At 37.0% G+C, this 23,065-nt stretch overlaps 4 protein-coding genes across 16 annotated transcripts; 2 read left to right on the top strand and 2 right to left on the bottom strand.

The window, feature by feature from the left end:
- Positions 1–277: 277 nt before the first annotated feature.
- LOC147560059 (Tetratricopeptide repeat (TPR)-like superfamily protein) lies at positions 278–3,728 on the top strand. 3 transcript variants are annotated; one of them, XM_086662083.1, is made up of 5 exons: positions 278–789; positions 2,054–2,102; positions 2,177–2,469; positions 2,597–2,743; positions 3,250–3,728. In XM_086662083.1, exons 1-5 carry the CDS (start codon positions 514–516, stop codon positions 3,535–3,537), a joined length of 1,053 nt encoding a protein of 350 aa, XP_086518209.1. In that variant the 5' UTR covers positions 278–513; the 3' UTR covers positions 3,538–3,728. The 3 variants fall into 3 exon arrangements, with proteins under 3 accessions (XP_086518209.1, XP_086518208.1, XP_086518210.1); XM_086662082.1 differs by having other exon boundaries at positions 328–789; positions 2,048–2,102; XM_086662084.1 differs by having other exon boundaries at positions 415–1,205; positions 1,655–2,102.
- A 693-nt stretch (positions 3,729–4,421) lies between these two features.
- Positions 4,422–6,984, top strand: LOC147560058 (Acid phosphatase/vanadium-dependent haloperoxidase-related protein). The gene is made up of 5 exons (XM_086662085.1): positions 4,422–4,940; positions 5,036–5,179; positions 5,288–5,325; positions 5,735–5,801; positions 6,512–6,984. The coding sequence occupies exons 1-5, from the start codon at positions 4,755–4,757 to the stop codon at positions 6,923–6,925; spliced, it is 849 nt and encodes a 282-aa protein (XP_086518211.1). The 5' UTR covers positions 4,422–4,754; the 3' UTR covers positions 6,926–6,984.
- A 487-nt stretch (positions 6,985–7,471) lies between these two features.
- On the bottom strand, positions 7,472–16,941 carry VAD1 (GRAM domain family protein). Of its 2 annotated transcripts, none has more exons than XM_086662071.1 (18): positions 16,014–16,941; positions 15,870–15,929; positions 14,768–14,818; positions 14,297–14,362; positions 13,680–13,775; positions 13,418–13,519; positions 12,824–12,879; positions 12,519–12,715; positions 12,045–12,085; positions 11,805–11,892; positions 11,312–11,398; positions 11,172–11,226; positions 10,187–10,253; positions 9,575–9,674; positions 8,772–8,833; positions 8,638–8,680; positions 8,250–8,554; positions 7,472–7,868 (listed from the first exon to the last, which is right to left on the bottom strand). In XM_086662071.1, the coding sequence occupies exons 1-18, from the start codon at positions 16,227–16,229 to the stop codon at positions 7,620–7,622; spliced, it is 1,941 nt and encodes a 646-aa protein (XP_086518197.1). In that variant the 5' UTR covers positions 16,230–16,941; the 3' UTR covers positions 7,472–7,619. The 2 variants fall into 2 exon arrangements, with proteins under 2 accessions (XP_086518197.1, XP_086518196.1); XM_086662070.1 differs by having other exon boundaries at positions 8,250–8,557; positions 16,014–16,414.
- On the bottom strand, positions 16,688–22,402 carry TOM2B (tobamovirus multiplication 2B). 10 transcript variants are annotated; one of them, XM_086662073.1, is made up of 7 exons: positions 22,020–22,173; positions 20,643–20,997; positions 19,234–19,299; positions 19,080–19,144; positions 17,998–18,088; positions 17,826–17,872; positions 16,688–17,048 (listed from the first exon to the last, which is right to left on the bottom strand). In XM_086662073.1, the coding sequence occupies exons 2-6, from the start codon at positions 20,817–20,819 to the stop codon at positions 17,831–17,833; spliced, it is 441 nt and encodes a 146-aa protein (XP_086518199.1). In that variant the 5' UTR covers positions 20,820–20,997; positions 22,020–22,173; the 3' UTR covers positions 16,688–17,048; positions 17,826–17,830. The 10 variants fall into 10 exon arrangements, with proteins under 10 accessions (XP_086518199.1, XP_086518202.1, XP_086518205.1 ...); XM_086662076.1 differs by having other exon boundaries at positions 20,643–20,855; positions 22,020–22,167; XM_086662079.1 differs by having other exon boundaries at positions 17,826–17,886; positions 22,020–22,156.
- Between the last annotated feature and the right edge of the window lie 663 nt (positions 22,403–23,065).

The following is a 23,065-nucleotide window of genomic DNA, read 5'->3' as shown; positions in this document are numbered from 1 at the left end:
CGCCCGTCACTCACTACCTCTGACTACAATCGACTGTTTTTTTTCTCTCTCCCTCTCTCTATCCTGCTCATTATCTCTCTCACTATTCCTGTGAAGGGAAGTCGTCAAGTAGGAGGGAGGGAAAGGGAGTGGTCATAAATGGTAGTGGTTGTTGAAAGTTGTAGTGGTAGAGGGGAAGTGAAGATGAAGATTACAAGACAAAATACAATCAAATAAAGTTTTTAAACTAAATACAAAGATGTTGTCTCAAAAAAAATACAAAGATGTTCCACAAACCAATCTCAATGGGGGATGTTTTTTTGCATACCCCAAAGCCCATCATCACCTATGGACACATAAGTGGTAGTGAGTCTAGTGACAATTTGGTGCAACCCACAACAAGACTAAAGAGAGAATTTATCCCAAGCAGACAGTGTCTAACCCATCCATGTCATCTCATCCACACACTTCTCTCCCTCACCAAAGTGTGAGTTTCCTCCTCTGTATCTCATCTCTCTCCCTACCACCAAAACAATGCTTCTTACCTTCACTTGCTTCTCTTCATCCTCACTCATAATCATCCCTTCTTCTTCTTCTTCTTCTTCTCTCACTTCTTCATCGTATTCTTTTCTACCCATTATTAACAAAATCCAAATAACTCCCTCTTCAGTACCCATGAATTGTTTGGGCAAACTTGGTTCAGGGTTTATTAACAAAACTTCTTACATTTCAACCATGAATTCACCATCTCCATCTTGGGTTTCTCAAGGTCTTGTAAATAAATGCTCCCATCCCACTCTTAAATTCCAGGTAATTTCACTCTATGGGGTTGTTTAATTTGGATTCAAATTTCAAAATAGGTTTAGTTCATGTTATACTTGTATTGGTTTTATTCTTCTTTCCCTCTGTTTCATTTAGCTTGTTTTTGTTCAGATAATTCTTGAAATGTTGTTTTTGTTCAAATGATCATAAGCTATGAATGAAATTTCAACTTTTGGTGGAAATTTTGGTAGTCATGGAAATGAAAATTATTTTGGTCATTCGAAATTTTAAATAATTTAATTCCATGGTCAGGCATTGTTAAGAGGAAGTAAATAAATTTTGGTTTTGGCAGAAATTTTAAATGGAAATATTTTGGTCATGTTGACAGAAATATTTCGAAATTTAATTCCTTGATCGTAATTCCCTAAAATGGTAGATGAACGGTTTAAATTAGGAGATTTCGAGTACCATATCTTAAAGTTAGTATCTAGTATTTGAAGGTTTTGGTGAACACATATTTTAATTAAGTATAGCATTTTCTAAGGACATTTAGCTCACCCAATTAACTACATTTGAAGTTAGAAAAGGTTATAGTTCGTAGTAGTCTCGAAGCGATTAAGCATCACCGGAAGCAGCACAGTCTCGATGAATTAGTCGATATTCGTGTAGCATAACATCTTCAAAATTTGATGAACATATTGACTAGATTGAATCTTGAGTTGGGTATTCAATCACGTACTTAGGCGTGTTTGTTACTAGGAAAAGTAGTGATGAAAATAATTAAGACTCTTCACAAGTCATCTAACCCAAATGATCTAATCACTCCTGAATGATGATTCTTAGTAATCTCCATTAGCTCATATGGAAAACAGTCTTAGGCAGTCATTTCACGCAAGCCAGTTTTCTAGGAGAGTCGGGACCTATAGGCTTTAACATGGTAGCAGGGCTAATGCTTCAAGGATGGGTCGGGACTTCGTAACCTTGACCTCGTGGAGGGGGAGTTTCGAGTGTCTGTAACCCTGACAGGCTGACACTGAGGGGAGGTATTAGCATTATCCTTCATTGCCAATGCATGCTGTGGGAGTAGATAAGTCTTAAGCAATCCTTTCCTTCTAAGTCGGTTTTCAAGGAGAGTTAGGCCCAATCAGCTCTAACAGTGAGAATTTGTGTCATATTTGCCAGAGATTAACATTATGGAATTGTATACTATTTTCCTCCGGAAAACTTTGTACTATAAGAATGTACTGAATTAATTCTTTTTAAAAGTGATGGCTAATTTAGTTCTTTATTGACTAACGTTGGCTAGGGACAGCTAATCCAAACGAGAATGATGAAATGCTTATTATCAACAAATCATGAAGGTAATTCCTGTAATCAAAATTTACTACCTTGTGTGTAAGATTTTTCCTTATTGAATGTTATCACATGGTTGCAGATTTTTCAAGAGATCTGTCGATTTATGAAGATACTGGAAGTACAAATAGGCCACTGACATGGATGTCTGTTTTGCCTTGTGGAACAACGGCATGGTTGAGTTTTGCACAAGAAGCACAGTCCTCCGAACATATAAGAGTGAACGCAGTTTATGAGATTGGAGAGCTATTTGAATTGGGAATCCAACTGTCTTACTTGCTAATACTATTAGGCTTGCTTGGAGCCGGTACTTTTTTTGTGATTCGTCAAGTCCTTGTCCGCAGAGAACTTGATCTTTCCGCGAAAGAATTGCAGGTATGTCTTCTCTTTCGGAACTTAGTTCGTTTCTTTATGCTATTAGAAATTGAATTTCCTTGAATCGTTGTATTAGTTTACAATTATATATCTCCTGTATTTCAAAGTTCTCCTTCAAAATATTCAGGAGCAAGTACGAAGTGGTGATGCTAATGCTACTGAGCTCTTTGAGCTTGGTGCAGTAATGTTGAGAAGGAAGTTCTACCCTGCTGCAACTAAATATTTGCAGCAAGCAATTTCAAAATGGGATGGCGATGATCAAGATCTTGCACAGGTGTGATATAATTTCATATCGTCCGCATTTGGTAATAAATTTTGTTAGGGTATTTCTCAGATAGTAATGTAGATTCAGCACGACTGAATGGTGGTTCGATGTCTGTTCCTGGTCTTTGTATTTGGCTTCGCGGAATACACTTGATTTGTCCCTCCTTTTGGACACTCAATGTTCTTGTGGAACTTGGAGTATCTGATATCTCAAGCTCTCTCCGTATTATAGCGCTCCTTAAGGGCGAAATTTTATTTACTTTAGTAATTCTAGTTGTTTGATTACTTGTTAAGGGCCGGCCTTGCGGATGTGGCCTAACCGATCATAATGACCTTTTTCCCTCGATCTGATTCTTTCCACTTGCCATGTATGAGATCTCGTATTGTTGTCGGATACTAATACCACTACTCCTCCACTTGACCTTCTTTCCGGAGTCCATTATCGTTTCGGCTTAGCGACTTAAAATGAGGATGGATCCTATTATATATTTCTCATTGGGGGAGAGTATTTTGCAGGTACATAATGCGCTTGGGGTAAGCTACACACGTGACGGAAAGCTAGAAAAGGGAATAATTCAGTTCGAGAATGCAGTGAAGATTCAACCTGGATATGTAACAGCTTGGAACAACCTCGGCGATGCATATGAGAAGAAGAACGACTTGAAAGCCGCTCTTAAAGCATTTGAGGAAGTTCTTCTTTTCGATCCTAACAATGACTTGGCTAGGCCTAGGCGTGACGCTCTCAAAGAGCGTGTTCAAATGTTAAGGGGTGTCCCTATGAAATCATCCAAAAAAATGCAGTAAATATTTCACATTTCTTAAAATCACGAGTTTGAGCTCAAACTGAGGTAACAAGATGAGAAAAGGCAACATATTCATGGGATGTCTGATGTAATGAATTTTACCACCTCTTTGTGTCCACCAGATGCTGTCTGTCATCTTGAAATCTTATTCTCATTGTGTGTCTTAAGCCCTAAGAATGGTCTTTACACGTAGTAGCACCTCATATAGTTTCATTGAGTACATTGATGTATGTGAAGAGTGCAAAGTTCTGAAGTCAAATAAATCCCATAGACAAATGATAGAAAATGCTAGAAAAGTAGATCTATCTCAGACTTAATTAGGAATCAACTGTCCATCAAGAATGAAAAAATTCATCAAGAGAGAGAAAGAGAGTTAAGTCGAAAGTGGAGACCGTCGATTTTGTGGAGGTCCGGAGGCTTTGACTTGTAGCATCACTTAACATTACTCAATCCGATAACCTCCCAAAATTTGCCCCTCACGGACTCGGTAGACCCATCCAGGCAGCGGGTACCGTTCCGTTTTCCTAGCTCAAACACCTTCTGTGAAGAGTGTTTAAACGATAAAGCAGAGCTTCTTATCTACCGTTGGATCGTGATTGAAAAGAAAACTTTGCCTTTCCGCAGGTATTCTGTCAAGGTCCTGATGTCTGCGGTCTAATCCGTTTGGTTATCAGTTCGGGTAAAGACTATCAGACTGAAGTAACGGTCTGGTCAATCGGTTAGGGGTCCTTGCCATGTCCACAATTTTAATTACCCGTCTGGCGTGCCGCGTACACTCCAGCATGTTGCAGAACCTATGGTCCCTCAGGGAAACGAACGGACCCACCCACATATAGCGGGGATCCAATCCGTTTTCTTAGCTGAAACACGTGTCGTATGTTTAGTACAACCACGAAGCGGCACGACTCATCTATCGTTGGATCGCAACTAGAAGAAACCTTTGGCTCCCCGTCGTTATCCTCTCGGACCCTAACTATGCGGCTTAATCAGTCAGGGTACCCGTTCCGATAAGGACCATTCAATAATTCCGCGTATTGTCGGTTGGTTAAACCCATTACTTGAGTCGAGTTACGGGTACCGTGGTCGGTCACAGATGGACCATCCGGGTAACGGGTATCCGGTCCATATTCCCTAGCTCATCTGACACATGTATGTTGTCTGCTGGAAGCTGATTTTAGTCAATCAGCAACTCAACAAGAGTCAAAAGTTGAGAGGCTGATGATGGCGACGAGATGGTACTGCCGCCCGTCGACCACCGGAGCATTTTCTCTCTCCAATTCCGTCTCCTCATTCGCCGGAATCTCAAATAACAATCACCCTTCTTCTTATTCCATTAAGAAATCAAAACCTGGGTCTTTAGTTTGCATCAGCCATGAAATCACCACCCAAATCGCCCAAAACAAAGTAAATAACAATACCCACAACTTTCTTTCACATTTTATACATCATATTTCAATTTTGAATCTGACAAGAGGAATTCCCCTGTTTCTCTCTCTTAGGTTTTAGTAGCAGCTGGTGTTTCAGCTGCAATTGGACAACTCTCAAAGCCTTTCACATCTGCTTTATTGTATAAGAATGATCTTGATTTGGATTTGAAGAAATGGGTATTGGGTGCTGGTGGATTTCCTTCTGTCCATTCTGCTGTAATCTTCATTTCATTCATATTATCTGCCATTTTTTCCTTTTCTTTTTATCCATCCCTGCCATGAATTATTGCTTATTTGTATGTTTTCATTTTTTATGATCTTCAGGGGGTGGTAGCTGCTGCAACTTCCCTTGCCCTAGAAAGGTATTATTATGTACTGTTAAGTTAGTCAGTCATCCATCTCAAAACCAATGGACAATGAGGGGAAAGGAAGCTAGTTTTCACATTTGAGACTATTCTCACACGCCCTTTTACGTGTCGGGTCCTTTGAGCCTAATGAGCGAGTTTTTTGTGCTCTCGGGTGATGTGGAGCACGTTTAGTGTTTATCTTTAGGGTTATCATGTGTTCTCCTAGCTCTGATACCATGTTAAATTTGCAGTCATTCAATTATAAACCGATTGGCACTGAGTGAAGATGAAAGATATTATATTCTTGGTTGCTAGATTACCATTTTGCCTGTGTGGGGATTCATCTATGACCTCTATTTTATGTTTAATTTTGACAATGAATGTTAGTATTTGTTAAAGAATAAATTTGACATGGATTGAACAGGGGGTTTTCAGATTCAGTTTTTGGCGTTGCTGTTGTTTTTGCTGCCATAGTTATGTATGATGCTCAGGTAGACAAATTTCCCTCTTCCGGTTTCATTGAATCCTTGGTGTTTAGATGCTATTAAAATTTTATTTCTATATTTGGATTAGATCATGAAAGCAAGTCTAGAACTATTAATGGGATTTGAGATACCTAGTTAAACTTCCCGTCATATCTAGAGGTTAGTTGATGTCTCAGTTCTCTGGAACACATGTTAGTAATTCTGACTCATTCTATATTCAATGGAGGTGGGTCTAATCATGAATAATGTCCTTCGGAAAGCAAGTTTTGAGTACGGATTTCCGAACTTATATCCAAGATCATTTTTTGTCATTCTGAAATGGGACAAGGTGCGCATTGGGTACACTTGATCTCATATCACTCGTCATAACATTTGTAGCTAATCCCTACTTGGTATTACTTTCATTTCTTCTCATGTTCGCGGACTAGGTATAGCCCGTGTCTTTGGCACGATGAAAATCGACTTCAAACATGTAATTAGTTTTGAATGATAACCGTACTTAACAATAAAGTTGATCTAAGACAAATAATTCTCGTTACAAAATTTCGGGATAGAAATTCCTTCGAAGATAGTGCATCGATATTTTACAAGTAGGTGAAGATATATACGATAATATAAATGTGAAAATAATTGAATTTCTGCTTTAGTTATTCTAAACAATGCGACGAATTGTGTTGTAATTTCATAAATGTGTTTGGCTGATCGATAAACTGCAGGGGGTGAGAAGACAAGTGGGGAACCACGCAAAAGTGTTAAACAAGTTGGATCTCATCAATAACTCAAACACCAACTTAATCTCCGGCGAAAACAAAGATGACCTTGTTTCCAACTCCTCTGGGACATCATATTCGGAGGAGAATGTGAACTCGCTCGCTCCTCTACGGTCAGTTTCAGAAAAGAGTTCTAAAACTCCAAACGGCGAAACATTTTTAAGATCAGAAACTGTAACTACTAGTAGTAGTAGTGGCAGAGTACGTTCTAGGGATGGGAATCAAGTGTCTAGCGGAAGAGTTGTCGACCGGAGTTACTCAGTTAACCTAAAAGAGTCGGTTGGACACACTGAGATAGAAGTTATAGCTGGTGCATTTCTTGGTTTCTTTGTTAGCCTAGCACTCTATTCTACAGCTTAATTCAATATTATTTTTTCCTTCTTTTATTGGTAAATTTTATAGCAAAATATAGTAGTGTTGATGATGCTAGAAAATTTCACACTTTGCTCGACTTCTCTAAAAATAAGGCCAATGTCAATGAACTTCATTGTTTTCGCAGAAAAAAGTGAAATGAGTCCAAAGGAACTCCCCAATGTGAAAGGAGTCCAAATCTGGATTCTTTTTTGAAATCAGTCCATAGTCTGCTTGGTGACCGATTGGCTAGGTTCGGGTGGTTTAAGTCTCAGATTTGGTTGTGAAAATGTACAACTGGAAGGGCCGAAAGGTAAAATACATCAGCCAGCCATGGATCATTGTTAGACGCATATGCGTCAATCGTATTTCTGTCAGTGACAACAAAACGGTTAGCATTTGTTGACGCAAAAGTACATTAACATGTGACATTTTTGGCACTTCGAACCTGGCATGGCTTTTATGATGAGCAAGAGTAGAATCTAGAGGATATAAAGTTCCAGAGTACTTGAGATCAAATTTTTGTACTAGACAGTGAAAGTCATAAGCTATAGATTCCTGTAAATTTATCTGCTTCATTCATTTGCTCCATTATTCCTCTATTATCAAACATACAAACCACTCGTGATTCTGTTTTTCGGTCATCCGAAAGTCATATATTTCATATGTACAAATACAGTTCATAGAGAGGAAGAGAGAGAGATTATTGTCGAAGATCTTGGAGTTGGAGGATAGTTTTTAGATGAGAATTGAGTAGTACATACTCATGGCGCATCTTCTCCATACGACTCTCAACCATAAGCATTTCTTCCTTGAGATGACATATTCGCTTCTCCAACCAAGCCACAGCCTCTGCTTCACTGCTGCTTCTGGTACCACTCATCATGTAATCCACTTGAGAAGAAACAACATGCACTTGTTGAGGTCTTCTTAATAACACTATTATGCTCACCTGCACAACCACCAACATAATCACATTTTCTGAAAAAATAACATACATATTATACAAGCTATTAATTTCGGTTTCGGTAAATATTTAGTCCCGTCGGAAATGAAAATAATATAGTATAAACTTACGTAAACGGTGAAAATATTATGCAAACGATAAAAATGTTTTTCATATTTTGCCAGGACACTAAAAGCTCATCATCTTTCTACAGTAATCAATGTTTTAGTTCGAAACATATTTCGTCATTTCGGTGGAAATATATGCAAAGGGAAACTGCAAGTGTGGCTTTGTGGTTGAGTTTTGAACGGATGCGTTAATTTACAAAAAAAATATAATGATTTGCAGTTATGGAAATCTAAAAAGACATGATATATATGTGCGTACCTGCATCAGAAGAAGGATCAAAATAGCGCCAACAACCAGAACCATAGGAATACGTTGTTGACTTTTCAAATATGAGCAGAATCTCGTTAATACTTCTTTAAGTACAGATGTAGTAGAGGTTGCAGGGTTCTTATTTCGGGCCACACGATTCTCACTAGGAGGACTACATATCCTGGGATTAGATGCCTCTACCTGTGAGACTCCAAGATCTTTATTATCTAACCTATCCGGCCCTTCCTCCTCAATTCTAGTCGTATCATCCACTTCAACATTGTCAACATTTTGAATTACACTACACTTTGTGTCTGCTTTATTTTACCACATAAAATATCCATGTTAAGTATAATTTGAATACAAAACGAAACAAATTTTTTGTAGAGAATTTTACCTTCTATTTTTTCAAGTTTCTTTTGCTTCAGGATTTCATGTGCCTGTAATGAGATTCACATATAAACACCAAGAATCACAAAATGGAAGGAACGCTAATAACATAAGATAGTGATAAAAAGGAAAAGATTATACATCTTCTATCCAAATTGCATAAGCATCCCGGCACTCTTCGATTGTGTTCGTCTCTATTTTCCCTGTAATACCATTTGGTATAGGTAGTTTCATGAGCATCAATTAAATAGAACTTTACATGAATATAGTATTTCAGAGAAAACACATCGTCAACTACAGAAGCCCTTAAATGAGAGGAAACATTCATGTAGATGAGTAAGATTAGGGGAAAGAATGGGTGGGGTTTAGAGTCCAATGTGATAAAAATAGAAATAAAAACGAAGGAAATGATCATTTTTGCATTCGAGAGCCTTACCCAATGCTTGAGCACTAGGATTTGTCAAGCAAGATTCAGATGCCATATTTTAGTTAGGCATGGTTAATTGCAAGCTTAACATAAAATATAGCAACAAGTTCTCCAATCTAGAGTTTCTCAACGAGCTATGAAGTGTTGGCACATCTAGTGGCGTGGCATGCCACAGTTCGTCCCCTTAACAGCAACCTGCTGCCTGCCCCATATTAAGTTGTAATTTTGGGTTGGGTAATCCAATGTCTTCCACTGACACCTAGCACTTCATGCCTGAAGTGCTAGTTCTTCTTTTGTTATTTGCCCATCAAGATACTTCCTTACTTTCAAACTATTCAACTCCCAAGAAGAATTTCTATCGTTTATGTAAACCACAATTAGCCACAAAACAACGAGCCATGTGTTGTTTTAGCTATTTGATTTACGCTATCATATATATGTATATATATACTTCGATCCTAAGCAGAAAACCGTACCTCATCAAATATAAATTCCACGTTAAAAGATCGCAAAATACCTTTCCACATGGTTTTCTTTGAAAAAGCCACATTCACATAAACCCGCAAAATACAACATCTATTTGCCTGATTAGTATCTTCTTCAACATCCCAAAACCCCTGAGATTTCAAAAAATAAAAAATAAAAAATAAATACAGCATCTATTTGCCTGATTATTATCCTTCAACATCCAAGACTCCCTGAGATTTCAAAACAGAACAATAAATAATTGTCTTCTCCAGGGACATGCAAACGGTTATTATAGAAAATGTAGCAAGTTCTATAGCAGGTAGTTCAGTTAAATCTTAAATGTAAGGAAAAACATATACATGAAATGCAGTCAGATGATTAATTTTATAAATGATACGGATTGTAGACGAGCGCTGCTATATGTTTTACAACGAGAACAACAGGCGGAATATGAGCAGAAAAATTGTTATCACACAAAGCATGATCTCATTCAGTCTCAATCTATTCCTGGAGTACTTTCGAATTGAAAATCTCCTAAGAACATATCAACCTTGACTTCATCCTACTAGTAAGCTCAAACGCAAGCAGTTGCAACTTGATGCATGAATTAAAATATTATATGCAAGCCACATTATCAGAAAATTAGGATCAACTATCATACTTGAACACGAAAGTAGTCCGCATACGGTACATCTCCAACTTCTTGTGACGTCTCTATAATCAAATGCCTGAGAAACAATGAAATATTAAAACATTACAGTGCTAACAAAAGAAAAATCAAAAGATGCTTTTTCCAGCTGAAAAGAAATATATATAATATATATATATTACGAAATTGAAGCAGCAAATGTAGTAAGATCACAGGATTACGAACTTCCATAAACCAGAGAACTTAAAAGTATAACGAAAACCAGAAATTTGTCTATGCAGTAAAGGGTAATCAGTCAATAAGAATAAATGGTGAACTTTTGGTATAGGTATAAATAGTTTCGTGAAAGATATTAATTCGATAAAAGCATATTATGAGAAATTAGTCTCGTCAATATGAATATAGAACTGCAGAAGATTTAGGTAGTACTAACTACTAAGAACTATACTAGGTTTAACAATTAGAAAGCAAGATACAGAGACGTCAAAAGCACAAACAAAGATAAAGAAATAACAACAACTCAATTTTTAATTGATCAAAAGATATATATATATATATATATATATATATAAAGTTAATACTTGGATCTAATTTATAGACCACAGCTAAACCCAAAAAAGCAGACGATAAACTCCTCAGCCTCAATTTTCACTGGCCCTACACAGCTGCTGTAATAGCTATGGTCGTGACCTCTTTAAAACCTAAAGAGGGCCACTGACACCCTTCAGTCAACATCAGTTCATGTTGAAATGGTACCCATGGATTTACACCTTTTAGCGGCATTGCTGCGCCGAGCCTAATCATATGAAAGGAAACCACGGGGCCTAGCCTCATCATATGAAAGGAAACGAGTACAGGCTTCAGGCTTGAGAAAGTTCTTTAAAGATAGGTTGAATGTATTAGTTCAGTAAAAGCGTGTAAAACAAAGTTTGTAAAGAGATTGCATGTGTGTGTGTGTGAGTGCGGCAGAGAGAGAGAGAGAGAGAGAGGTCTTAACCTGTTTCTGTAAACTCGTAACTTCTGGATCTCTTGACAGTGGCTAAACCTTGCACCTTAATGTAACTCCGACAATCAGAAAACAGGATTTTATATTTTTATAAATATGCAAAATATGTATATATGTGAAAACTAGAATACCGAAGTATAGCTTGATTGGGTGCTCAAAGGACAAGTCACGTGCATGCCCGATTTGTTCATGTTTGTACCAAGAAGAGCACGTAAAATCTGAAAGATAAATAGAAAGCACGAGAAATTCTGAAGTATGAGATAATCGCCACCCTCAGACAAGACTATGGAGTTAAAGTCGGAATTGGCTGCTAGCCTGCTACTAGGTGGAAGCCCAACAAGTGACTACTCGTCAATTAATTGGACACCAGCGCTCCACCAGCAGGTCCCACATCCGCGCCAAATTATAATTGATTTAAAATTCTTAGGGCCAATATACTAAAATTTGGTAACATGTAACACACTAAATTAACAGTTCTGACATGCATTGGCTGTTCATCTCCATGAGATTAATAAGTAGTCCTGATTTAAATATCTTAGCCTCAATGCCGCTGTATAATATAATTTAACAATATGCATAACTAGTGCTCTGAAATAGGTTTCATGCATATTTAGGTTAATATACCTTTGTCTCCACATCTTTTATGAAAGGACTCAACGAACTTAACAGCTTCATCTGAAAAGAAGAGACTGAAAAACTCCTCCACTGGAATCTGTGGGGCCACCATGGAAATGTAATTCAAACAAATATGAGTGCCCACAAAATTATGGAAGTCAAACCAAGGTAGTCAAAATGATAAGCCTAACGGGATAGCAGCAAGGATAAGATTACTCTACACGATATTAAGTAATAAGGTAACATTACCAGAAACTTCGACTCGGCAACTTTAGTATAGCATTCAGGTACTGCATATAAAAAGAAAAGTATTATTGAAATAAAAACACGAAGTAGAATAAAACTAGCGAAGTTATTAAACATACAAAATAGAGGCATGAATAAATGGTTAAGAATAGCACAATCAAGTAAAGGACCACAATCTCAATTGATTTCACTTCCAGTAAACAGCGTGTATAAAATTAGATACCATCTCTAGCAATCTAATTATTTTATTCACTGTTAAAACGTAGTTTGGCATACATGAAGCCAGTTAAATTCTGCAAGATTTTAAGCGGATAAATAAAATTGAAAACAAAGTTAAGCTCATCTTGACTTTTATATCTTGTCTAAATACACTCAGTGCCCCTAGGGGTCCTTGTATATCCTCTTTCTTCAATCAATTAAATAAAATTATTCAAAAAAAATTTATCTTGACTTCGATATGACAAAAAACCAACTAACCTTGAGGAGGATCAGCATCCTCAACTATCCATCTGAAAGGTTGTATAGCAGAAGAACATTCCGCTATTACAGCAGGTTCAGCACCTTTGCTGGTTTCTTCTGATTCTAAAAGTTCAGATGACACGCTAACATCACCATTACCGGTTTCAGCAATTGCTGGAAGCTCAGGTTCTCCTGAAAGACTATCATCCTTATTCCTGATTCATAACAGCTAGTAAGACCTAAATGAGTACCCACTACCTAGGCTAACTCATTAGTAAATTACATTTATGAAAATGGATGCTGTAAAATTTTGATAGCAATACCTATATGGAGTAATAACAAGTCCACTGTCTGGGCTTCTGATCTCAGACTTTGAGTCCTGATGCACAAAAAACTCATTACATATAGTTGACGAATAGAGATTAATGGAACCAAAGCTAGATAACAGAGAAAGAAAATAAGTAAAAGACTAACTTTTTATTTTAAAACTTCTAAGCAAGTATATCAAAGAGAGGTATGATAATGGGACTATGGGAGGGGCTCAAGAAACCAAAGCACAGACCAGAACTGGGTAATCTCATATTCTCATCCCTAATTCCCTTTGTCGATCATTTGGTGCTTTTGGAAGGAAGGATAGAAACAATAGAATTTTGAAAGACGAACAAGAGAAAACAGAAGAAATCTTAGATTTCATTAAAGGAACTCTAGTAGCCTATTATCAAAATACTTCTACGTGTTAGACATGTAGACTAGGTTAGAAAAACTAGGATACTGAACACCACTGACCCTCTTGGCTAACATATTAGAACTAAAAACAATTCAAATAGTCAACTAAACTAGTAAGAGTCGAATACAGTATACGAAGTCATAAATTACATACTTTCTTCTATTATTTTTGTGGACATCAAATGACTTACCTGGCGATCTATACAGTCACTAATACCATCAGAATGCTGAGACCATCCATCAACAATGAGCCGATAAGCTTCGTCCCGGAACAAAAAGGATGCAAAGAAATACTGCCACATTAAGAAGTGTTAGCTGTAACCCACATACTTCAAACCAGATAAGGATTAACAAATAAGCCTCAATCACAAGTTTCTAATCCAATCTCACCTGTACAACATTGAATAAGAATGCAATGAAATTAGAAGAAATAGCAGAGGCAAAAAAGATTACCTTTCTTTCCCCAGCAAGTATTTCGATAGCATTAGGGAATATCCCGGCTGTCTTTGCTTTCCGTATGCATGTGATTTCATGGAAGGGAATTGACTTCTGCATCATAAATTTACGTTACAGGAGTTCCTTCTGGAAAACATTCTACATTTGCAATAATGGATTATAGAACCAAGGAGGCAATGTGATGAAAAGCATGATAAGCTTGAGATCAAGTACAGTGTAGATATTGAAGTTTGTCGATATTACCATAGTTGATAAAGCAACTGTAGTTTAACAGACAGAGGAAACAGTAAAACACAATAGTATAAAGCTTCACAATAGTATACAGCTTCATAGATAAAGGACTGGACGTCAAAAAGATTAGTGTCCTTTTCAAGCTAAGCAGTTGTGTTCAGACTTACGCTGGGATCGGATCTGCCAAGAGCCGAGTCGAGTTATTCGGCTTAAATGACGAATAAAACAAAAGCTGGAAAATGTAACTTACTCCATCACAACAAAAAACATAGAAATTTCAACTATACACACGATCTATACTATTGGAAATTTCAAGATAATAGATAATTGATAATAAAGAAATGAATGAAATCGATCGGCAATCAGGTCAACCACCCACGCACCTTTGTCTCAAATCCAAATATGTTTGAGTAAAAGCAAATATGGCGAACAAACATATACAAGTGACCCTGCAATCCACAAATTACAGACACATCAGAGCTGCAGCTTGTAGGTATAATGAATTGCATAGAGAATTAGAGCATTGATGGTATGGTCTGTGACTCTGTGTTACTAGCAGCATCAAATGTTTACAGTCCAAGTACCCTCTAGTCAGGATTTTTGTTTCCTATATTGCCAGTCAATGACGTCCTTAAAATACTTGTACCCACATTCTAGACTTTTAAGTTTGAGCTACGATTTGTGCGATATAAGTATGATTGGACCTCATCTTTCTTTCTTTTGCAAGCACGAAAGACCACAATAAGATGCTATATTTACCAACGGGAAAAGAGGATACAAGAGAAGAAAATCACATCAAGTGAAAACTTCATTATTTGGATGCATGAACTTCAAATCAGGAATTGAATGCTTACCTGAAATAAAATACTCTCTTGGAATGCGCAATTAAAATCTTGTACAAGAACCTAAACAATGATCAAAAGGGAATAGAGCGGAAGTCAGCAAGAAGGTAAATCTAGTCATCTTTGATCACATCAAAAGTATCAAATCAGATTAATCCCCATCTTCTAAACTCAACATGTGAAGTTCAATAAATGGATAATCAGTTGCAAATCATGATGCCATATGTTTGGTACTATACGAGGCTACAAAGAGAGTTTTACACTGAATAAATCAACAAAAGTTTTTCCCCGTGAGTGATTATGTATCTCAGAGCTTACTATGAAAGACGTATTTAGATGAAAACATATATCTATATAGACAAGTAGCATTTGCAGTATAGTATCAAAATACAAATTTCAAAATGGAAACAAATAACAACAAAAGAAAAAAAAAATATTGGTGGTACAAAGTTACTAAATTGTACAAATCAGAAAGGGTGCAAACTATGTGTTTCCTTCTTGTTTATCCCAAGTTTCCAGCAGAATAACACTCTTCTATTTTGTTTAATGAACAAGAAAGAAGAAAGACGTCGTGAGGAACTTAACCAATAAATTGATCCCAAAATCAAGTACTAGGGGAATTTATATTCCCAACCTTTAGGACAGCAAAATATACTTATATATTAGGTTAAATAAACCTATCTTTTAAGTTTACGGTCATACTACTTGAAACCAGCTGACAATGAGTGAAGAGGGCGTAGACATTATATACTTAATTACTAGATCACCCTTTTTCCCCTGTGGGACTATCCTCACTCGCCCCCTCACGTGTGGCGTTCTTTTGAGCTTAACACGTGTTTTTGTTGGGTGAAGTGGAGCAGCACGTCTGGCTTTTAAACGTATCACATTTGAACCTAGCTCTGATACCATGTTAAGTTTGTGATCCCCCAACTCCACACCAATAACATGGTTTCAGAGCATCAACAATAACCCCAAAACCAAGCTAACCTAACCCTAAATAAATAAAATTCTATAACTCTGAAGTAAAATACATCATGTAATTAAATAAATTTCCATAAAATTCTGAAGTAAAATACATCATGAATGGCTAACAAGGAGTACTAAACTAACTTACTTCATCAGACGGAAGTCGAAACAGAAGTCGATACTCTTCACTTTTCAAATACCCCGGAGACTGTAAAGAAATGAAATTGTACCATGAATTACAGTTTTAGGTCATCTTGAGAAATACAAAAGCACATAAGAGATAAGAATGTACCTGAATTTCAACTTCCTTGTTGTGATTTACCGACGACAAATCGAATTGATCGTCACGTTCGGAAGTGTCGGCAGCACCAGAAATTCGGACGAAAGAAGCTTCAGAACCATCATCGGAGGCGGATTTGGAAATCAATGGTGAAGAAGGAAAAGAGTCAAAGGAAGTACGGATACCGTCGGCAGTGGTGGTTGGTGGAGGAGTTGAAACGACGGCCATATGGAAGGTGAGATCTAGTTTTTGTCAGTGGAGAAGATCAGTTGAGGGAGGAAAAGAGAGAGTTTGGTTGGTGTGACGTTTAATTGATGAGAGCGACAAAATGAGAGTTTGGTACCTAAACTTTTGCAATTTTTCTTTTTTTCTTTTTTGTTTTATAATATAAAGTATACTTTTCTTTTGTTTACTTTTCTTCCGACTTTGAAAAAATGATAAAAATCTTACCTAAAGTTCAGATATGGCGACAAAATCCTAAATAAAGTATGTTATCCGATAGAATTTAGAAAGATAAGAGTATTGACATATACCAGTTAGATATTACTTAGATATGAATCTGACGTAGGATTATTTTTCATTTTAAAGATGAAGTCAGTTTGTCGGTAGAAATAAATTCGCCATACTCTTGTATCTTCATGATGAACTACTACAAAACTTGGTTGGTCGTATTTGGTCTCCTATAATTTTTCTAACCATGGTTGTAGATGGATTATTGGTTTAACCAAATAAAATTTTATTATGTGTAATTACTGAGATATGGAGGACGATGAGTTGAAGAAGTATTTGAATCGGAAACGTCTTGGTTTTATTAGAAGTTAAAGAAGCAAGTCATTCTGCCATCAAGAAAAGTGGTGGAATACCAACTCCTAACCAAACTTGTGATATTTGCTATGAGGCGCCTCTACCCTTCCGAAAGCCCCAATGTGTACTCTTCTGCCTGCGAAAAGTTTTAAATCTGTCCGGACAAAAGCCCTAATGTGTACTTTTCTGCCTGAGAAAAGTTCTAAATCTGCCTGCCTGAAAGCCTTAATGTGATTACTCAGTCTGCATAAGAAAATTTTTGAATCTGCCCATGCGAAAGCCCTATGTGAACTCTTCTGCATGTGAAAAGTTTCGGATCTTCCGCTCGACAGCCCTAATGTGAACTCTTCTGCCTGAGAAGTTCTGAATCTGCCCACCTGAAAGCCCTAATGTGTGCATTCCTCTGCCTGTGGAAAAAATCAATAGATACTCGGTCCAGACTGTTTCCAACCCTATGGTGTCCCATTCTTTGGAACATCCACAGATAACAGCACAGAACGAGACTCATTGACGTACAAGAACTGAAGAACCTAGAAGGAAAAAACTTCGGAACTCTGCTCATCCAAGTAACTTCTGCCCTCATACTCAGCCTCTTGTGAGTAATGAACAATCATCCGCAGATACAACAAAGCAAAGAGTAGGGTATAAAGGATAGATGACGATGCTTCAGTTATTTGTTTCCTATGTATACAGGACCATCAATATTTTGCAGGTATTACCTATATAAACTAGGTATAACCGTATAACCCATGTGATCCTCCTTTATCATTTGAAACAGAAAGTTTCCAAAAGAAGCTTTTTTTCTAAAACAACTGATCAATATTTTCTAAGAAAAAATAGTCAGTTAGGAGGTTGTGAAGAACACCCTCATCCAATGTTATATAGATATCATACATATACATATAATTAACATGACGAGGTGAGACAGGATGACCTGAAACATAAGGATCGACATTCTTTTTTTGGCCCCCGTACTACTTCATTATATGGTCTAAACGAGCATAATCTCCTTTGGTGAACTCTTCTCAATTAAGTGCTTTTGCAGGTTCACTAGCTGCCTCGGTTACCTGCAAAATGTATTCTGAGATATAAAGTTGGAATCTTTGAGTTTTTGGAGTGAGCTAGTCTTTAAGAAGTTTTTAAGAAGTTAAATTGGAAAAATATAACTTGGAATCGAATATGATAATAGTACCTCCGGGGGCTGATGAAGATGAAAGGAATGGTGAAGTTGGGAACTTTCCATGTTTGAGAGTAACTGGTTTACAGTCTTCAGATGTGGAACGCTGAAATTAAAAAAAAATTTATCAGCCTAACAAAACATACCAAATATAAAAGAGCATAGAAACCTAACATGTAAGCTCAGTTTTGTATTAGTTCAACAAAAAAACTCAGCTTTGTATAGGAAGAATTTTTTAAAGTGAAACGCTTCTTTCCCTTAGAGTCTTTATGTAAAGATATTTAGAAACCTCATATAAGATGTAGATGTTAGAATATGCTCTAAATTAGCAACGATTGAGGATATACAAATTTCACTGCTCTGTTTTAGTTGCAATTAACCCGTTAGACCCAGAATGGTCTTATTGTCCTAGTTGTTAAAGGTTGTGTAATTTAAGAATGAACATGAGACTATTGAAATCTTTTATTGAAGTCATATATGAGAACAGTCTACGGGAAAAAGAACGTCAGCAAAGAAACGTGATAATCAGTATCCATTTGAGTTGGATAAATTAGGAATTACTAGAAGATAAGTTTAACTAGCAAAGGAGAAGAAATTGTTAGATTACGAAAGTTAATAAGCTGACCGGTACATAATTTTGTAGTTGAAGTTCAGTACTGTCATTGACTTCAAATTTTAAAAAAAAGTTCAAGAATTCGAGTTCTGATCCTTCCACTTTAGAGAAACAAGGGTCTATTTTTCAAGTTCCAATCACTGAAATTACTTTTGTGTTATTTTTCTTCTTTTATTTAGTGACAACGATATTCTCGTGGAAATAATGTCCAAAACCCAGAGAACAAGTGGAATAAATGATGCACCCTTTCTTTACAATGGTGGATTACAGATGAGCTACAAGGACCCCAATATTCAGAATATATTTCAAAGCAGAAGTAGTATTTATGTGTTCCATAAAATGGAAGTCGACCCCTAAGGAGGTTTACAAAAACTATCACTTTAACCATATTTTAACATCTTGAATTACATTCTGATTTTTATCTAGGTTATGCATACAAATAAGGCAACCGAAAGAGAGAAAATTAAAATATGAGAAAACTGACCTTTGTAATCCATTTTCCATGTGGGCATCCAGAGATGAAATAATATGAGGCATCTGCTCTAGCACCTGATTACGATACACAAATGGAAGTGATCAGGGAGAATATATATATACATATATTTTTTTTGGCAAGCCAAAAACCATGAATGGCATACTTGCGCTGTGTTCTTAATAGTAGAGGTTTTCCCCAGCAGATTCTTCGGGAGCTTTAGTAGATGAGCCTGTAGGTAGATTACAGAAATAAGTGAGGAAAAAATATTGAGCACACAGACGACCCTTTAACTATGGACTCAAATATAATCATATACTATTATGATGACATGAGCTGAAGGAGCCACAGGAATACCATAAAAGTAGAGATTTTGTTAGTACAAATAAACATTGTATTAATGAACTACATATCGCCACTATATATTGAAATAAATGTAAGAGGTAGAACATGAACTTCTTCCTCTTAGTCCTTTAGTTCACCATTTATACACACATAAGTACATAACGACATGGGACACTAGAAGAAGAGGGAGAATAGGATTAGAGAGCTCTCTTTTTCACCTCATTGTTGAAGAATATTAGGATTGCCCCTATTCATGGCCTCGCATAGAGAAAATATCGAGTTCTAGATTCCTTGCCAAGAGCCAACAGAGTGTGGGTTCGTCCTCTCTTTCTCCTTTGTTTCTTCTCTTATTACTTTTTCTGTTCTCTTTTTCTCCTTCCAACAGACTTACAAACCCTAAAATGTTCATCTATCTCATGGTTCTAGCAGAAAATTGTGTGAATTCCATTTTTCACAGTTTTATTTATGATTTCGTAAATGAGTATGGTTGTGTATATTGCAATCTGGAGCACGACTTGATCGACTTTCGTTCGATCTGGTTCTTAAATTGTATGGTTTCAAGAACAGTGTGTGTCTGTGACTATACCCCTATAGTGGACTTCATCTATTCCACAATATTCATTCGATCCCAGAACCCAAAACTAGTAGAACATTTTGATTTGTAATTCCTCATGATACTGTGTTGCAATATGTATGGGTAGGAGGAAGGTGAATTCTCTTGGGCTCGGGATTAATCATGGTAGTACTGCCTCCAACATGGAGAACATAAATATGATGTTGATTGCCAGAGTAGCATGCCACTGGCACCACAGGGCGTTTGCGTACGTGTTTATGAATGGTGGACACAAACTTAATGGCATTGATAACCTTTCTACTGAATTTACATAACGCCTTAGTTAAGTGCTAAGAATGCAATCCTTTCATAGGAATCATGAAGATAACATGAAGAATATCCACAGGATTATAAATTTGTTACACATTGTAATATTAAAGATTTCAAATTATTCTGGCATTCTAAAACATGAAGAAAGAGAGTGAATGGGAACCGATACCCAAACTATTAGTAATACGAATGATCTGAAATTTGGTTAAACCGTAATCATAAAAAATAAGATAAACATAAGTATCGAAAAAAATTAGTATGTAGATCTTTGAATAGGGAGAGAGAGAGAGAGAGAGAGAGAGAGAGAGAGAGAGAGAGAGAGAGAGAGAGAGAGAGAGAGAGATCACCTGGGAAGGAGAAGATTGCTGCATGAGGTGGAGGAGATTGGAGGTAGATTGAATGGCCTGAGAAATGTGCTCAGACACCGTCGCTTTTGCCGTTCCTTCTCTACTAGCTAGTGCCGCCCTGCCTCCTCCACCGCCACTACCTTCTCCAATTAGTTTTGATATTGATGATGATGCCATTAATCCGCGCGAGTGAAACACAAACGTCTGAACAATCTATACTATATAGAGACGGGAACAAAATCTTATTGTTTACCACTCGTTTTGACTTCTCTGTCCGACAAGGGGGCAGAATCAGCTTTATCTTACTAACGGAATTTTGTAAGTGCTTGAAGCCTCGGGCTTAAAAGCGTATGTTCTGCCATCCAAAAGATTCAAAAGGCTAGTTATGAGTTTAGATACTTTCTTAATATCAGTTCTCACTAACAAAGTTATATCAGGCTTCAGATTATTCACATTCGAAGGTATCTCTAGTTTGCATATTGAGGGTTCTCTAGTGATGAAATCTTTATTTGGTCTAGAATATTGCGAAAATGTAACAACGGGTAAACGTCAGTTGATTTCACTCAAACAAAGTAACCAGCTAAGAATCTCTGTGGAAATAGATTTACTGCCCAAACTTTAACAGCTATCTATATAACTCGCTTTTGACACCCAAACCCAAACGGTCATGGGGTGTTGCGTTCGTCAAAGGTTCCACGAGCCCACACAAAAGACCTCGACGCTTACTAAACTTGAGCTAATGACTATATCCCAGGCTCCACCCGCTCACTCAAGCTACATGGGAGTATGGGACGGTAACATCCCCCACCTTTAGGGACAAATTGTCCTCCAATCTGATATCATCTGTAACTCCCCAAGCCTTAGCAATTAGCGATATTATCCTCGCTTTTGACACCCATGCATATGGGGCTTGTTCCTGTCAAGTGTTCCACTAGCCCACACAATAGGCCTTGACACTTTCTTAAAAAACACCTCGAGTTCTTATACTATATGTGCATTATTCCAAATCGTCATAGACAGGCATCAATAATCGAATACAATGTTCCCACGTAGTTAATTTTGCAACATAGATAGAGAGTACCAAATTCCTAAAAATCCAATTTTTATCTAAAATGAAGTGTCTAACAAACAAGATCAAAAAGAATTCCTGAAATCTAACGCATCAACCTAATTAAAACTATTTTTCGAACCTAAAATATCTGAATTTCATGATTTTCGTATCACTTTAAAACTACAATGAGATTTAGAAAAAAAAATTCAGCAAACTTTTGGGGGGAAATTGATAACTGGGAAGGTAAACTAAGAAAATTGTTAGGGTGAAACGTGAAATATAGAAAAGTATGAAAGATCAGAAACATTCGATGAGGGAGAGAGAACCTTATCGGAGCCAATCGAGTAGCGCGGAGAGTTCACCGTTGAACCTCGGTAGTGGGCCGGTGGTGGCTCCGCCGTGTGATGATTATAGATTGCTGGCTGTGTTTGTCTGGTCCGCCACTCGTAACTGTCAACACTATATTGAATTGTTGTTACCACTCGGTGATTTACCACAAGGTGCCTCTAAAGGCGCCTCACCTTTTTTTACTCACGTCCGTCTTCATTCTTGGCATTTTTAGTGCCGGACCAGGCAGCTGAGGGCATTCGGGACCTCAGTCTGTGTTGTTCAACCGCGAACTAATTGTGCCCAGTCTGTGGGCGTGAAGAGACACGCTCCCTTTACCACGTATTAGATGGATGGGTAACGCATTTAAAAAATGTTTATCGGGGGAGTAAGTTCAATCTAATTTTGATTAAGCCAAAAGACACCATTGCTTTAAACTCATAATAATCAAATGTTTGTTTGGCCCTTTTTCATTTTCATGTTATCTTCGCCACGTACATATTTCTCTCTTTTCTTGGCTTTCTCTTCTCTTCAGCTTCATCACATCCATATTTCTTTCTCTCTCTCTCTCTCTCATGTTATTTTTATAGAAACAGACACAAACGGAGGGGGAGAGAGAAAGAGGGAAATTGTGGTGGTGGAAGTGGTAGTGATGAATATGAAGTGAAGATAGATGAAGAGGTCAAAAAAACAAACGTTGACTTTTTGTGTCTTAAAATAAATTCACCCTCTAATCTAATCAAACCAAAATAGATTGATATTAGTGCAAAATACTTAAATGAGTGCAAAACCAACTTAAGACTTTGTTTCTCTAAAACCCACAAACAAATGCTCAGTGGCAAAAAAGAAAAAAATATACAAATATTCTCCATCTTATTACATTTAAATAATTCTACAGTTTTACGGCTCTTACGGGTGTAGAAATTCGGAATCAACAATAATACAAGTATTTTCCATCTTACTTCATTGAATATAACGGATGAAAAAAAAAACATTCTCAAAGACAATCTCGTCTTTTCATTCTCTTGTCGTATTATCCACGTAG

The sequence above is a fragment of the Eschscholzia californica genome, unplaced genomic scaffold (assembly GCF_041429995.1).
Source record: "Eschscholzia californica isolate CP2 unplaced genomic scaffold, dmEscCali1.0.p SCAF_2, whole genome shotgun sequence".
Classification (NCBI taxonomy): Eukaryota; Viridiplantae; Streptophyta; class Magnoliopsida; order Ranunculales; family Papaveraceae; genus Eschscholzia; species Eschscholzia californica.
The sequence above is the reverse complement of the archived record's forward strand: the minus strand, read 5'-3'. Positions and strand labels throughout refer to the sequence as shown.

Bases quoted from the DNA above. Each gene is read 5' to 3' on its own strand.
- LOC147560059 (XM_086662082.1), top strand. From the start codon at position 514: ATGCTTCTTACCTTCACTTGCTTCTCTTCATCCTCACTCATAATCATC. The intron at 790-2,047 runs GTAATTTCACTC...AACGTTGGCTAG, and splicing joins ATCCCACTCTTAAATTCCAG to GGACAGCTAATCCAAACGAG. The intron at 2,744-3,249 runs GTGTGATATAAT...AGTATTTTGCAG, and splicing joins ATGATCAAGATCTTGCACAG to GTACATAATGCGCTTGGGGT.
- LOC147560058 (XM_086662085.1), top strand. From the start codon at position 4,755: ATGATGGCGACGAGATGGTACTGCCGCCCGTCGACCACCGGAGCATTT. The intron at 5,180-5,287 runs GTAATCTTCATT...TATGATCTTCAG, and splicing joins TTCCTTCTGTCCATTCTGCT to GGGGTGGTAGCTGCTGCAAC. The intron at 5,802-6,511 runs GTAGACAAATTT...GATAAACTGCAG, and splicing joins TAGTTATGTATGATGCTCAG to GGGGTGAGAAGACAAGTGGG.
- VAD1 (XM_086662070.1), bottom strand. From the start codon at position 16,229: ATGGCCGTCGTTTCAACTCCTCCACCAACCACCACTGCCGACGGTATC. The intron at 14,819-15,869 runs GTAAGTTAGTTT...ATCATTGTTTAG, and splicing joins TTCGACTTCCGTCTGATGAA to GTTCTTGTACAAGATTTTAA. The intron at 8,558-8,637 runs GTAAAATTCTCT...GGTAAAATAAAG, and splicing joins GAAACTTGAAAAAATAGAAG to CAGACACAAAGTGTAGTGTA.
- TOM2B (XM_086662072.1), bottom strand. From the start codon at position 20,819: ATGGCATCATCATCAATATCAAAACTAATTGGAGAAGGTAGTGGCGGT. The intron at 19,145-19,233 runs GTATGCCATTCA...TATCGTAATCAG, and splicing joins CTATTAAGAACACAGCGCAA to GTGCTAGAGCAGATGCCTCA. The intron at 18,089-19,079 runs GTCAGTTTTCTC...TTTTAATTTCAG, and splicing joins ATGGAAAATGGATTACAAAG to CGTTCCACATCTGAAGACTG.